This window comes from Montipora foliosa, chromosome 8, assembly GCF_036669935.1.
Source record: "Montipora foliosa isolate CH-2021 chromosome 8, ASM3666993v2, whole genome shotgun sequence".
Lineage (NCBI taxonomy): Eukaryota > Metazoa > Cnidaria > Anthozoa > Scleractinia > Acroporidae > Montipora > Montipora foliosa.
In genome coordinates this window covers 22,229,764-22,241,822 of record NC_090876.1, presented here as the reverse complement: position 1 = coordinate 22,241,822, position 12,059 = coordinate 22,229,764, and the positions used below count along the sequence as shown (strand labels likewise).

The following is a 12,059-nucleotide window of genomic DNA, read 5'->3' as shown; positions in this document are numbered from 1 at the left end:
CTGTGACTTGTTTTGTTTTTTTTGGATTTGATTGGCTTACACAAACTGTCCTATATTTTTTAAATTGGACAGTTGCCTGTTTGTAAAGGAAAACCCTATCTGAAACTATCCAAATTAACCCTAAATTGGACAGTTTTAAAGAATTAAAGAATAATAGCTATGCTGACAATTGCGGATTAATTACCAGGCCTCGGATATTCAAAAGGTGGATAACGCTATCCATCGGATAAATCACTATCCAGCGGATAAACAGTAGCAAAATCATTAACAATTATTCCATGAGCGCAAGTTGGATATGAGATGGTAAATAGCCAACGAGGCGCGATGCGATGCGATGTTGTGTAATACCTCGTGGTCAGACAGACGCAGGCTCATCACAAAAACATTTCTTACCTTTTCGCGTATCTCTAAGCTTCGAAAGTGATCCAAACTTTCCACAAAAACGTTTTTCTTTTGCTTTATACTGAAAGAAATTTCGCTTTCTGGCGTAAACGTTTTTAGTTTAGCAACGCTAAGCGCAATCATTTACTATATAAGGTCAAACTAAGGTATATGAGCTGAATGAGCTGATAACCGAGATTGAGTGAACCAATCAGAGCACGAGAATTGCATTATCGGAGGTTGAGAATTTAATAAATTGAGTTATCCAATGGATAGTGATTTATCCAGTGAATAGCGCTATCCACCCTTCGAACAATTGGGGCTTGCCATATAATTAAACTGTAAAATAAGGATGTAAATGAACCATCATGACTTCAAGTGTTTTTAGTTTCTCACTTTCAGAAAGTATAATTTCATATCTATGAGGAGTAAATCTAAATTTACGAACAAAACAGACAAAATAATTTCCAAGCTTGAAAAACAATTAGCGAAATTCTATGATTTTAATTTTTTGCGGAGTTGCAACGAAGAAATTGAAAATAATTTAAGAAAAAGTTGAATACTTTATTTTATGCTATTTACAAGGTAATTTTTGTTAAATTTAAAAAGTTAAAGTTTACAAAAATTACCTTGTAAATAGCATAAATTACCTAAGCGAACATTATGGACATACTTTCTTTTATTTGCACAGAACAAACACTTTGAATTCACAAATTAAACGGTAAAGAAGACATCGTACATACAGTTTTAGAAATCTATTACATAACTTTTATTCCTTAACAAGAAAGCCTAAATTCACGTCGCAAAGGTGAACGAAAGTAGCATGCTGCGGACGGTACATGAAGAGCATTAGTATATTCACTTGGCCTGTGTAGAAGTGAAAATGTTGTTAACAATTTTTTCAACCCTATTGTAGGGGAGTGATTTCTCATATGAACCATCTTAGAATAACATTCTTTCAACTCCTATTTTCCTAAAGAGATTTCCTACTTTAAGTGCTTGCATGGAAAAAATATTTTATTCGTTTTAAATCCTGGTGAATACAGCTGGCCTAAAGTGTAATTGTGCCACGAAGTGAGTAATAAATTCGTCACTTTTCACTTTCCCCGGAATTCGAAAACAAAGATAATGTTTATAAGATAAGATAGCTATAGTTTACACTACTTACATAAGCGCAACACGCTGTAGATGAGTATAATTTTTGCTATCAGGGTTAATGTTCCTGTTAAATGCATAAAGCCTCTACATTGGCATTAGATAATCAACTTGTTTCTGTTGCACACATTTCATCTCATTACCAAGCTAAACGTGTGCATCTTTTTCCAACATCGTTTCAGAAGCACCATTAAGTTCATAACTTCTTTCTTTTCGGTGTTCTTCATCGTTGTAAGGAAGAAAGGGTAAATACTTGGCCACTTTGTAGTTACTGATACGATTGAGACCAAACGGCAAATCATAGACTGTCACGGAGGCTGTTTGACACTGCTCGTCACTCTCATGTGAAAGGTGTTGCCTCCAAGCCTTGAGCCCGCGTTCCTCGATGGTTCCAGGGATGGTGTTGTCCAAAATCAAAGCAGAAATACATCCGATGGCCATACTTGTTTTCATTAGGACTGTCAGAATCTGGTCAATTTCTGGAACACCTGTTAATGACAAGAAGATATTTTCAACGCTAGTTATTCACTTCGAGCCCAACAACCTCTGAAACTACCATAGAAAAAGTCCAAACGTAACTGGGGATCTTTAAACAAATAACATTGTAAAGTATTAACAGGTCAACGACTACTAGCACATCACAGCTGGTGCACTAATCGGTGACACTTAAATACAAATATTTTCTCCATTAAAAATTATGGAAGGGTATTTAGTAAAATATATAGTTCGATAAAGTACAATGAAATTAATTAATTTGCGCAAGAAGACTTCATGAAGAACGTAGAGAACAGCCCCAGGACAGACCCTATCTACCAGTTCCGTCAAGTTTAGTTTCGTTATATTGTTCTTAAACGATGCAAGTGTAGTGAACTTTTTTATAGTGAACGATAGTTTTACTTCATAAAAATGAACCATAATACCGCAAAGTGTGTTTTCCGAATCTAATTGTATTAAATCTAGCTAAAAAAATAAGTCGGCGCTCCTTAAGCTGTGATTACTTCTGTTAACTGTAAATAGATCGATAATGTTATTCGGCAGTAGCCTATTTTTGACCTTAAACATAAAAAATAACACAAATTTTAACCCCTTTTTTCTCTTGCAGAGCCTTTTTCCCCTCAGAAGTATAAAATATAATTACTATTAATATTAATAGTAATAAAGGTAAGTTCAAATTGACAGAAACCAGGATCAGCTGTGGATGTGATGGGTCGCATAGCTCGAGTGCACTTTTCATAACGAGGCCTACCTTATACCATTGAGTTCTCTGACTGAGATTCAAATGCCAAAGTGAAATGACAATTGCTTTTTTATGTTCGATCCGCACTATAGCAAAATACTCTTTTAATGGACAGCCAAAGTCAAAATTGTTCCCACACTGTTTAACTAACCTCTAGACAGGGTATTCCGACCGATACTTGATCGTTGGGACATTAACAAGTGCTTTATAAGATCTTACAATAACTTCCTCACACCTGTCTGAACTGCGTTGGGATGGTTATTCATGTAATGCGGCAGAGCCAAGCCAAAAATGATAGAAAATCCAACAATGAACAGGTTCCTAGAGGAATTCATGTCAGCAAACTGCAGATTCGAGATTCCAACAGCGGCGATCATACCAAACATGACCATGAAAACTCCTCCAACAATGGGGTCTGGGATGGTGACAAACAAGGCTCCAATTTTACCAAGAACACCCACGAATATCATTACGATGGCACCGAACTGAATCACACGCAGACTTCCAACCTGAAAATTTATCAACCTTTCTTCATTAGCAATTTGGTTTGGTAAATTTGCACGCTGTGGTCAAGACCTATGCTGCCTAATGTTAGATAAATGAAAAGCAGTATTAGGGGACGGTCTCAACGGGGGTTTTGTTTTTGCGTTGAACGATTAAAAATTTGCTTTTTTTTACGGCTAATAGTTAACTTTTTCCCGTTTTTATGCTTACCTTTTTAAACGAGTATTGGGTAAAATTTGCTAACGGTTAACCCCATGGAGACCCTTTCAGGAGCCCCTCGTCTAGATATTGTGTATTTATAGATGTTATGCAGTAGCAACCCCAGAAGCACAAATGCTGATATAACCAAGACCAAAGACCGTGAATAAAGTTCGTGTTGAGTTGCACTAGAATTATTGGCGCCTTCTTCATGTTATTTGACAGTACCAGAGGAAAAGAACCCTCGTTCGGTACGCCGACCCTGGTTGTCAGTCATTATATCTAGGCCTAATCTGAAGCGTTTATTTACCTTGGTTATTCCAATAGCTCCAATGTTTTCACTATATGATGTTGTGCCATTTCCACTACCAAAAGCTCCGGTCAAGAGACATCCAATCCCTTCCATTCCGATTCCACGGTTAATGGCATGTTTAGGCGGTGGCGGGGCTCCTGATAATCTTGCACAGGCGTAGTAATCACCCACTGACTCAATGATAGAAGCAAAGACACCAGCAAGCATCCCAAAAACCCCTGCGGCACTCACAGTAGGTGTGCCCCACTGACCTGCAGAGATAGCAAAATAGCGTAGAAAGCGACACATTTCGAAAGAAACTGGACACCAATTGAAATTTCCTACCAGGGTATGGTAGTCTAAACCACTTAGCCTCTTTCAAGACAGCACTTCTTGCATCAGTCCTCGCCATGTACTGAGGAATCTTGGGATCAGAAGGAAAACCTCCTGCTGCAGTGATGATGGCGCAGAGAATCCATGAGGATGCGATTGCCAGAATAACCTGCGTGAGATGGAATGAAAAAACAAACCCTTAGAGACGGAAAATTCATGTAGAGCACTTTGATAAAAATTGCGCCGGTTACGAAAGTTAGCTCAAAGGTTTCTTGTAAACACTTTAAAGAAAGACATTTTTATTGAGGGCAAAGAACTTTAGTGGCCTGTATGTATGAACTGCTCCTGGCCCCAAATGAAGAAACTGAAATCGTACTAGTAGGCTAAAACATCAACAGTATACAATATGTTCTTGAGCTCAATCGGTACAAGATCTCGTTGGCTTGGGAAAAAAGTCCAAAGAACATCTATTTAGTTTCACTACATTTAGCTAGCTAACAGTTTTTTTTAAAGTTTAATCTAGTGTGAAAAACACAGGAAAGGTAATAAATATAAACTCACTGGAAATAGTCTAAACAAAGGAAAACGGCCAACGAAATAACCTCCTCGTTCTTTGCTGTACCCAGGAAATGGAATCTTTACTTTGAAGAGGTATTGTGAAAACAAAGCGATGAACGCGATTGTCCTGAATCACAAAAGTACAGGAAAAAAAAAAAGGAAACAAAAACAAAAATGAGCCCTTGAATATCGCAATTTTCAATCAAGTGTCGAAAGTAATCCGGGATTTGTCTGGCTTCACTTTAATTTGTTATGATTGTCTCAGAAAATTCAAGCCACTTTCTCAACCAATTAGATTCAAATCTGAAACCAATCCTTTCAATTGATTGCCCTTTGCAGTCACTTTGGTTTTTAATTTTTTACGACACTCAATCAAAAAGCACTCTTAAAAGTTTGGCTCCATGCCAGTATCATGATGAAACCGAGCTTTTGATCACTGAGCGTTTTGTTGAAATTAGTTTTGGTAGTAAGAAAAGACTTCCCGTGCACCATGACCTTATTGAATGAGCTACTCTTACCCATGCCTCTTTCCAATTGACCTAGCTCTAAATATATAATTTTGCCTCATTGTCGTCTTGGCTGTTCGTCAGAAACGTGTCTGATAGGGTGTAAATGGGGTAATGACATTTATGGATAACGGTTAAAAATTCAGTCATTTACAGCTAAGAATTTAGTTATTTCCGTATAAACACGTTTACGACCGGTCTTCTACTTGTTAGGTCAATCTCGGGATAAACGAAAACACATAAATAAAAGAAGTGACTTACGTCATTGAAATTCCCCAATGGTTTCCTGTATAAATGAATATTAAAGACAGACATACTCTTAAGTTGTGTTCATTGAGTAAAATGAGATCGGCAGACAGTAATAGTTTTCCTTTGGTTAACTCACCCGCATGATCTGCTGCTACGTGAAACAGTGCCACGCCCACTAGAGTAATTGTAGGTGCTATGGTCAGCGGTCCAATGAACCGAAGTAGCACACCAATGAAACCAGTGAAGCCAATTACGATTTGAAAGAATGCAGAAACAATGATGGCGCCCTGGATCTGGGAAAATAACAAAGTATCTCTTGATCTGTAATTCAAAAACTTCGGTCATATTTAAAGCTGTCAACGAACAGAAGAAACAAATGAATCAACAGCAGTATTAATAGTTGGCTTATTCTGTGAACGCAAAGATGTGTAGGGTGAACGTCAAAAAATAGTTATTTGGTTAAATAAGGACGACTAAGGTTGTAGGAGTTTTTGACCTATGAGCCAGAAATTTGCGAAGCGTTAAGTGGTAAAGTGAGAAAAAACCTCTGTAATCTTGTCAAACACTTATTGATTCGATCTATTTCGAGATATCATATTAAGTTGGCTCAAACCAGTTTCACCACTTTCAAGAGACCTTGTTATTAAAAAGAGTCACACTACAACCCTTTATCATTTAACAAAAATGTTATGGTATCATGAGGAACATGAATTATTGCTGAAATAGATGCAGTCATTTTTGTGACCTAAAAATTTACCATGGCAACAGGAAAGCCTTGCAAAACCACCCTATATTTTGGCTTTCGTTGCTCATACCTGAAAAGTGACCCCAATTTTGTATTGCACAAAAGTGATTAGCAGGTTATGATAAAACTCTCTGCAAAGTTGTAAAAAAAGTTTGTCGAGCGGATTCAGAGCTTCCTTAAATTTTCAATAAGTTGGCTCTAAATCCGCTCCACAGAATTTTTTTTAAACTTTGCAGACAGTTTTATTCTGGCATGCTGATTACAATTTAGAAATAAAAAATGGGGGTCACCGCGTTCGTTTTTGAGATATGAGCAGCTAAAGCCAAAATATGGGGTGTCTTTCCAGGGCTTTCGTGTTGCCTCGGTAATTTGTATGTCAAAAAAAATGACCGAATCTTTTGCAGCAATAATTATCCGTTTATTTTTTTCGTTGTGTCGGTGAGCTGACCCAAACTTCCACTCGGCCATAAAGTCAGTGGGACTTCTCGAGTCACGCAACTTATGATATTTATTTGCCAAAAGCTGTTAAAACATTAATGGACTTAAAAGTTTATCAATATTCCATTCTTTATTTAGTACAAAATATATTGCCGTTTGGTGTTATTGAAGCGCTTAATTCGAAGCGAGTATTGAATACATAAAAAGCCATTACGTCATCCATGGAATGTGTCGACGTTGCAACTTTTATTGGTAGGGAAATAACCACCGCACTAAAGATAGCAGTGGATAACGAAATTCTTGAATTGTGTGACTCGTGTGATTACTTTGCTAGCCCTTTACCCGTGTAAAAAAAACAATTAAATTTAATCGTGACTTTTAAGAAAGAAAGCTGTAAGTTGTTAAAAGTGTTATTATCGTATCGTTCATACCCATACATATCCCGAAGAAAGTTCCAGATCTGTTAAAACCGTTACGTCATCAGAGATTTTAGAACGGCTACGACTGATGGCGCAATCGGGATTTCACCTCGGCTATAAGTGATGGTGCAATACGTTCGTGTGCAGTAGTTGTTGTCAGTTGTTGTGCTACAAATTGATCAAGTTATTTTGTGTCTATAGTCATCAGTGAATCAACAAGGACTGCTTTGGAATTTGCACTACGTTGCAACTATAGTGGTACAAAACTCCAGCAGATAAATTTTCAAAGCGCGGTTATATAATCTATAAGATCTACTTGTTGGTGTTTGATATGGTACTACAACATTGCTGTTAAGTAATAAATTGTTGTAGTGTCAACCCTTCTAATAAGGACGTTTGTTTCAAGTGTTGAAACTGGCATGGTTTGAGCCGCCTCAGTTAATTATTAGGACTGAGTGGAGTCCAATTCGGTCCGCAATCATATGAGTGATAAGAAAATCGGACGACCGCGCAGCAGGAGTCCAATTAGTTTGTTTTATTCCTTTTTGTCTCCGAAAAAGAAGAACAGCCAAGTTATGAAAGAAAGAGAAAATTAGCATTGAAAGAATGACGAAGGAGCCATTAATTGTTTCATGTCGCTCTGAAAGAGACTTCAATCAAAATATGAATGTGATTGGTTTATTTAAACTACAACTTTGAACATGATTTGCTTATTAATAATGAACTATCCGATGACAAACTGTCCAACCATCCAAAATCAGGGAAATTGTATCGCTTTATAGTCCGTTAAATAATAATGGAAACATTTTGAACTTTTCACCCGCGAGAGGCTAGTTTTCCGCGAGCAGCAAGAACCAGCCATCTTTAGTTTTATCCGACCCAGTTTAATCATTACCTCTCTCATTCGAGGTTTCCATATGTCATCACTGTCGAGAAAGCTTGCAGTGGAGTTTTTATTTTCTGCATCTAAAAACACAAACCTAAATCAAGCATGGAAGTACTTATTTGACATTTTGTGGATTGAAAGGAAAGTAAAAGAATCCTTAGATCTCTTGATATGTTCCTTTGCCACACATAGCAAATTTCGAATGTAAAATGTGCAAAATAAGTTCGAGAAGTATGCTTCAGAAGCTGTTATCTCTACTAATCCAGAAAAATAGATATGAAATTGTAACACGGATTGCGACTTGAGATGTAAAAGAGTAAGCTAACCCTCAGAAAATTGTCTTCAAATGTGTTAAAGACAGCGCCATTTTAAGATCTTGCCTAGGAGTCTTGGCCAAGTTACTATACTGCAGCTCAGTCCCACTCCTCGTCTGATTATCTGCTGCACATGAAGGCATCTTTGACCCAAATAAGTTTTTTTTTTAATAACCATGACAGTGCAAGGAATAACTGCTTGTGTTCAGCTTATCGTATGGTGCCGTACAAGGGTGAGCATTGGAAAAAAAATTACTAATGTGAAGCTACTTTTAGCATCTCTCACTGCGGCAAATTGTAGAATTTAGTATATTCTTGTAAAGGAAGGGATAGAATTCATATGTTTTCTTGAGTGTGCATCTCCTTTGGCCCTTTGACACTTAAGAGTGATCGACCAGCACCTTATTTCCCCTTACAAAATCACCCTCAAATCACATATTAAGGTCACAAAAATCAAGGAAATAATCACCACCTTCTTCTTGTCAGGACGTTAGAGGAAAGTATAGAGAAGTGCATACTGATGTTGGGATGTTAAGGGTTAAACCGAGCTTTGTTCAGTCTGTTCAAAAGACAAAATGTTCCTTAAACTATTGAGTACATAATGATCATGAAGCAAACGATCCAACATGAACATTACGGTCTCCTTCAGTTTTTAGCAAGACATTCTCTGGCTTTTCAACGATCAAAATAAATCTTTAATTAGTTTGCAATTTGGAATCGAATTTTCAAGATCATTTATAGATAAATTCAGTAATTTGCAGAGACTGAAAATGAAAACCGGAACTCTTAGAGAGCAAAGGTATACCATTAGAACGTAAGAGTTTGGTGGACCGCTTTGAGCTGCCTTACATTGATTGAAGAAGGAGTTCTCTCAGAGAATATGAGCTGCCTATTCAAAATCTGGGCATGCCAGTTGTCACATGAACTACTCAATCTACCCACTGCAGAGATTGTACTCTTATTTTATTTAAAAACTTTTAGCAATAAAACTTAGAAAATGCAGTTTACTTACCATCAAGTTTTGGACAAGTCCACTGTGGCAAGGACAAGATGGCAAATGTAGGCGTGAGAAAGGAGAATGTTCCACCTTGAACGATTGGCAGTCTGTAATCATTATAAACGGAGTCATTGCGGGTCAGAGAAGAAAAAATTACATGCCCGTTACTGTTCGATAGTCGTTTATGGACCTTTAAGGCGTGTCAATTACCCAAAATGTAAGACAGATGGCTAGGCCTGTCCTGATTGTGCTCTTAAGATGCTAAAACGTTGCTCACTGAAATGCTAAAAATTTGCTAAAATATTGCCATAAATGGACGAAAGTGCTTTCATTGGTTTATTTGACGTCTTTCCGAATGCGCTTTAAGCCTATGATCCGTTAGAATCTTAGATATGGGTCGCAGTAGGCCTGCAAAATGTTGCCAAGTTACGGGGTATGTGTTTTAAAGATTGATAAACATTTCATGAAAGTCGCATAAATTGAAGAGCTTTTTACTAAATCATTGGCCTTTTTGTGCTTGATATGTGCTCTGAACCTATATTTAGCTAAAAAAATTGCTCAAAAAGGCAAAAATTAAATTGCTTGATGTAACTAAAACCGGCAAAACGTGCTCAAATGTTACCATCAGATGGGAGCAGTTTTAAGCAAATAGCGTTATGTTGCATGGGTTAAGTTAATGTTATTGACAAAACTTCACCAAACCCGTTTATTAGAAGATCTGAAGACAATGCAACAGGCTTGAAGAAGGATGAAAATACTTTACATCTTATGCAAAATACGTGATTGAGCGTTGTTCCTCAGTAAAACATTCAACAGGGCAACAATTCTATGTCATTTTGAACATCACAATTAATATAATGGGAAAAATAGCGATTTCAATGATATCTAGAAACTTTTGTCATCATGTTTCCACACCTAACTCCAAATGTTGATTGAAGCAAAGTCACAAGTCCGGACGCGAAGAATATGGTACTAAGAATCTCACTGATAGCAAGTGTGTTATCAGCAAAACACATTGGAGCACTGAGAATAAACGGAATGGCCAGTGTTCCTCCTAACATGGTCAAGTAATGCTGAAAAAGAAAAACAAAGATAAGACAATGAAGGCAAGAAAGTTTTGGACGGTAACAATACAGTCGGCCACTATGAGGACAGAAGAAGTGATCGTTGTGGAGAGGTGGAGTTAGGGGAGATGTATTAGACATCCCGCCGGGACCAAAAAAAGTCGCCGTTGTGGATAGGGGGCCATTTCAGAGAGATGGCCGTTGGTGCACGTTCGAATGTATTTCACTGAAGCGCTTGACTCTTAGTGAAAAAGAAGAACGCAACCACATGTATCTAATGAACAAAGGATTTCCGTCATCAATATGCCTTGGGCGTGGTTTATCCTCATAGTTGGGTGCAATAAAAACACAATCGTAACACAGCAGGGCTATGTTAAGTTAACGAGGTTATCATGAGGAGGTGTTCTTATCAATGAAGTGTAACGGGAACTTAATTAAATCCCAATCAAGGCCGAAAAAGGCTCGATCTACTTTAGGACTTAATGTCTTTGTGAATCATGTATTTTATATATTTATTTAGACGAGAAAATGGTGATGACGAAAACCAGAGATAAGACGTAACCTCTCTCCCCACCCCTCCTCTTCCCTCCACTCTTCTACGTTAGCATTAACTATCGATCATGCCAGAAGCATATAGCCTATTTTAAGATGTTGGATTCTGATTATGCAAATTTAGTTTTGTCTTAATTTGCCCAATTAGCTCAGATAAAGTTGTGTCTTGAATAAAACAAATGATAGTTCTACCTATGCTAGGGTAAAGGTGAGAGATGCATTTAAGTGCTGGGGATGAGTCATTTCCACCAGAAAAAAAGTTTTTTATTCTCTTTGAGCTGCCTTAAAAACATCATATCAAATCATATAAAATAAAAAAGATACAACATTTTTTCAGGCCTACTGTTCAAACCTGGAAACCCAGCAAGATGCAGATATACCATGGAGGATTCTCATTGATAAGGTAAGATAAACCGAGAACTTTGCTTCTTTTCTTAGTTTGGTGATCTGCATTAAGCTGAAAGAAAAATATATGGCTTGGATAAGCATTTGATAGGCATACTAGAGGCTTCCTTTAAATAATAGCGCTGCAAACCAGGAATTTGAAAGGAATACCAGAGGATTCCGTAACATCATAACTCTGCAAGCCTGGCAAATATATATTCTGCTTCAGCGGTTTTGTTACATATTGTCTGCCTGCTGCAGAAAGTTCCTCTGAAATTTGAGGATTCTCACGCAAAAGTTTCATAAAACTAAGCCGTCATTCAGAAAGGCTTTAAAGGATAACACTGTGCAACTGATTTAGGATGGTTTTGACTTGCTAAACACATCTGAAGTTTGAAAGTAGAATTCACGTGCTTCATTGAATCAATTGCGTGACTTGCTTTTTATTCCAAGATCCCTGTGTCACAGGTAAGGTTGTGTACGTGACTTAAACATTTTGTTGCTCAGTGCTCCTGCAGTAATAATTTTAATTAATTTCCGTGTAATTTCTCGATTATTTATGCGCCTTCGTCCTTTCATTTAAAATATCTTACCAAAGGCAACTTCAAAATTTAAGACAAAAAGCCCTAAGGCTTTTAAAAACTAGCTATACCCACTGAAGAAAAAAAATGCCAAACAACAAGGCCAAGTTTGCAAAGCAAATCGAATTTATCGGATATGATACCAATTCATAAAAAAACAGGATTCGCTAACGGTCCTTGGTGGGTGCCCAGTTTTAGAAAGAGTTGACAGTGCACCTTTAACTATGAGGCCATGTGCGTTTTTTTAATAAGCACAGAAGTCCCAA

At 37.3% G+C, this 12,059-nt stretch overlaps 1 protein-coding gene across 2 annotated transcripts in view; it reads right to left on the bottom strand.

Annotated features, from left to right (window-relative positions):
- Positions 1-1,044: 1,044 nt before the first annotated feature.
- Positions 1,045-12,059, bottom strand: part of LOC137967626 (solute carrier family 23 member 2-like) — an 11,925-nt gene continuing 910 nt past the window's right edge. The window contains exons 2-12 of one of the 2 annotated variants that reach the window (XM_068814142.1): positions 11,181-11,285; positions 10,128-10,285; positions 9,228-9,319; positions 7,911-7,981; positions 5,550-5,706; positions 5,426-5,450; positions 4,662-4,785; positions 4,113-4,269; positions 3,786-4,039; positions 3,009-3,282; positions 1,045-2,024 (exon numbers count right to left, since the gene is read on the bottom strand). In XM_068814142.1, coding sequence (XP_068670243.1) covers positions 1,684-2,024; positions 3,009-3,282; positions 3,786-4,039; positions 4,113-4,269; positions 4,662-4,785; positions 5,426-5,450; positions 5,550-5,706; positions 7,911-7,981; positions 9,228-9,319; positions 10,128-10,285; positions 11,181-11,285 — 1,758 coding nt within the window. In that variant the 3' untranslated portion in view covers positions 1,045-1,683. Of the gene's footprint in view, positions 2,025-3,008; positions 3,283-3,785; positions 4,040-4,112; positions 4,270-4,661; positions 4,786-5,425; positions 5,707-7,910; positions 7,982-9,227; positions 9,320-10,127; positions 10,286-11,180; positions 11,286-12,059 lie in introns of both variants that reach the window. The other variant, XM_068814141.1, reaches the window with a different exon arrangement.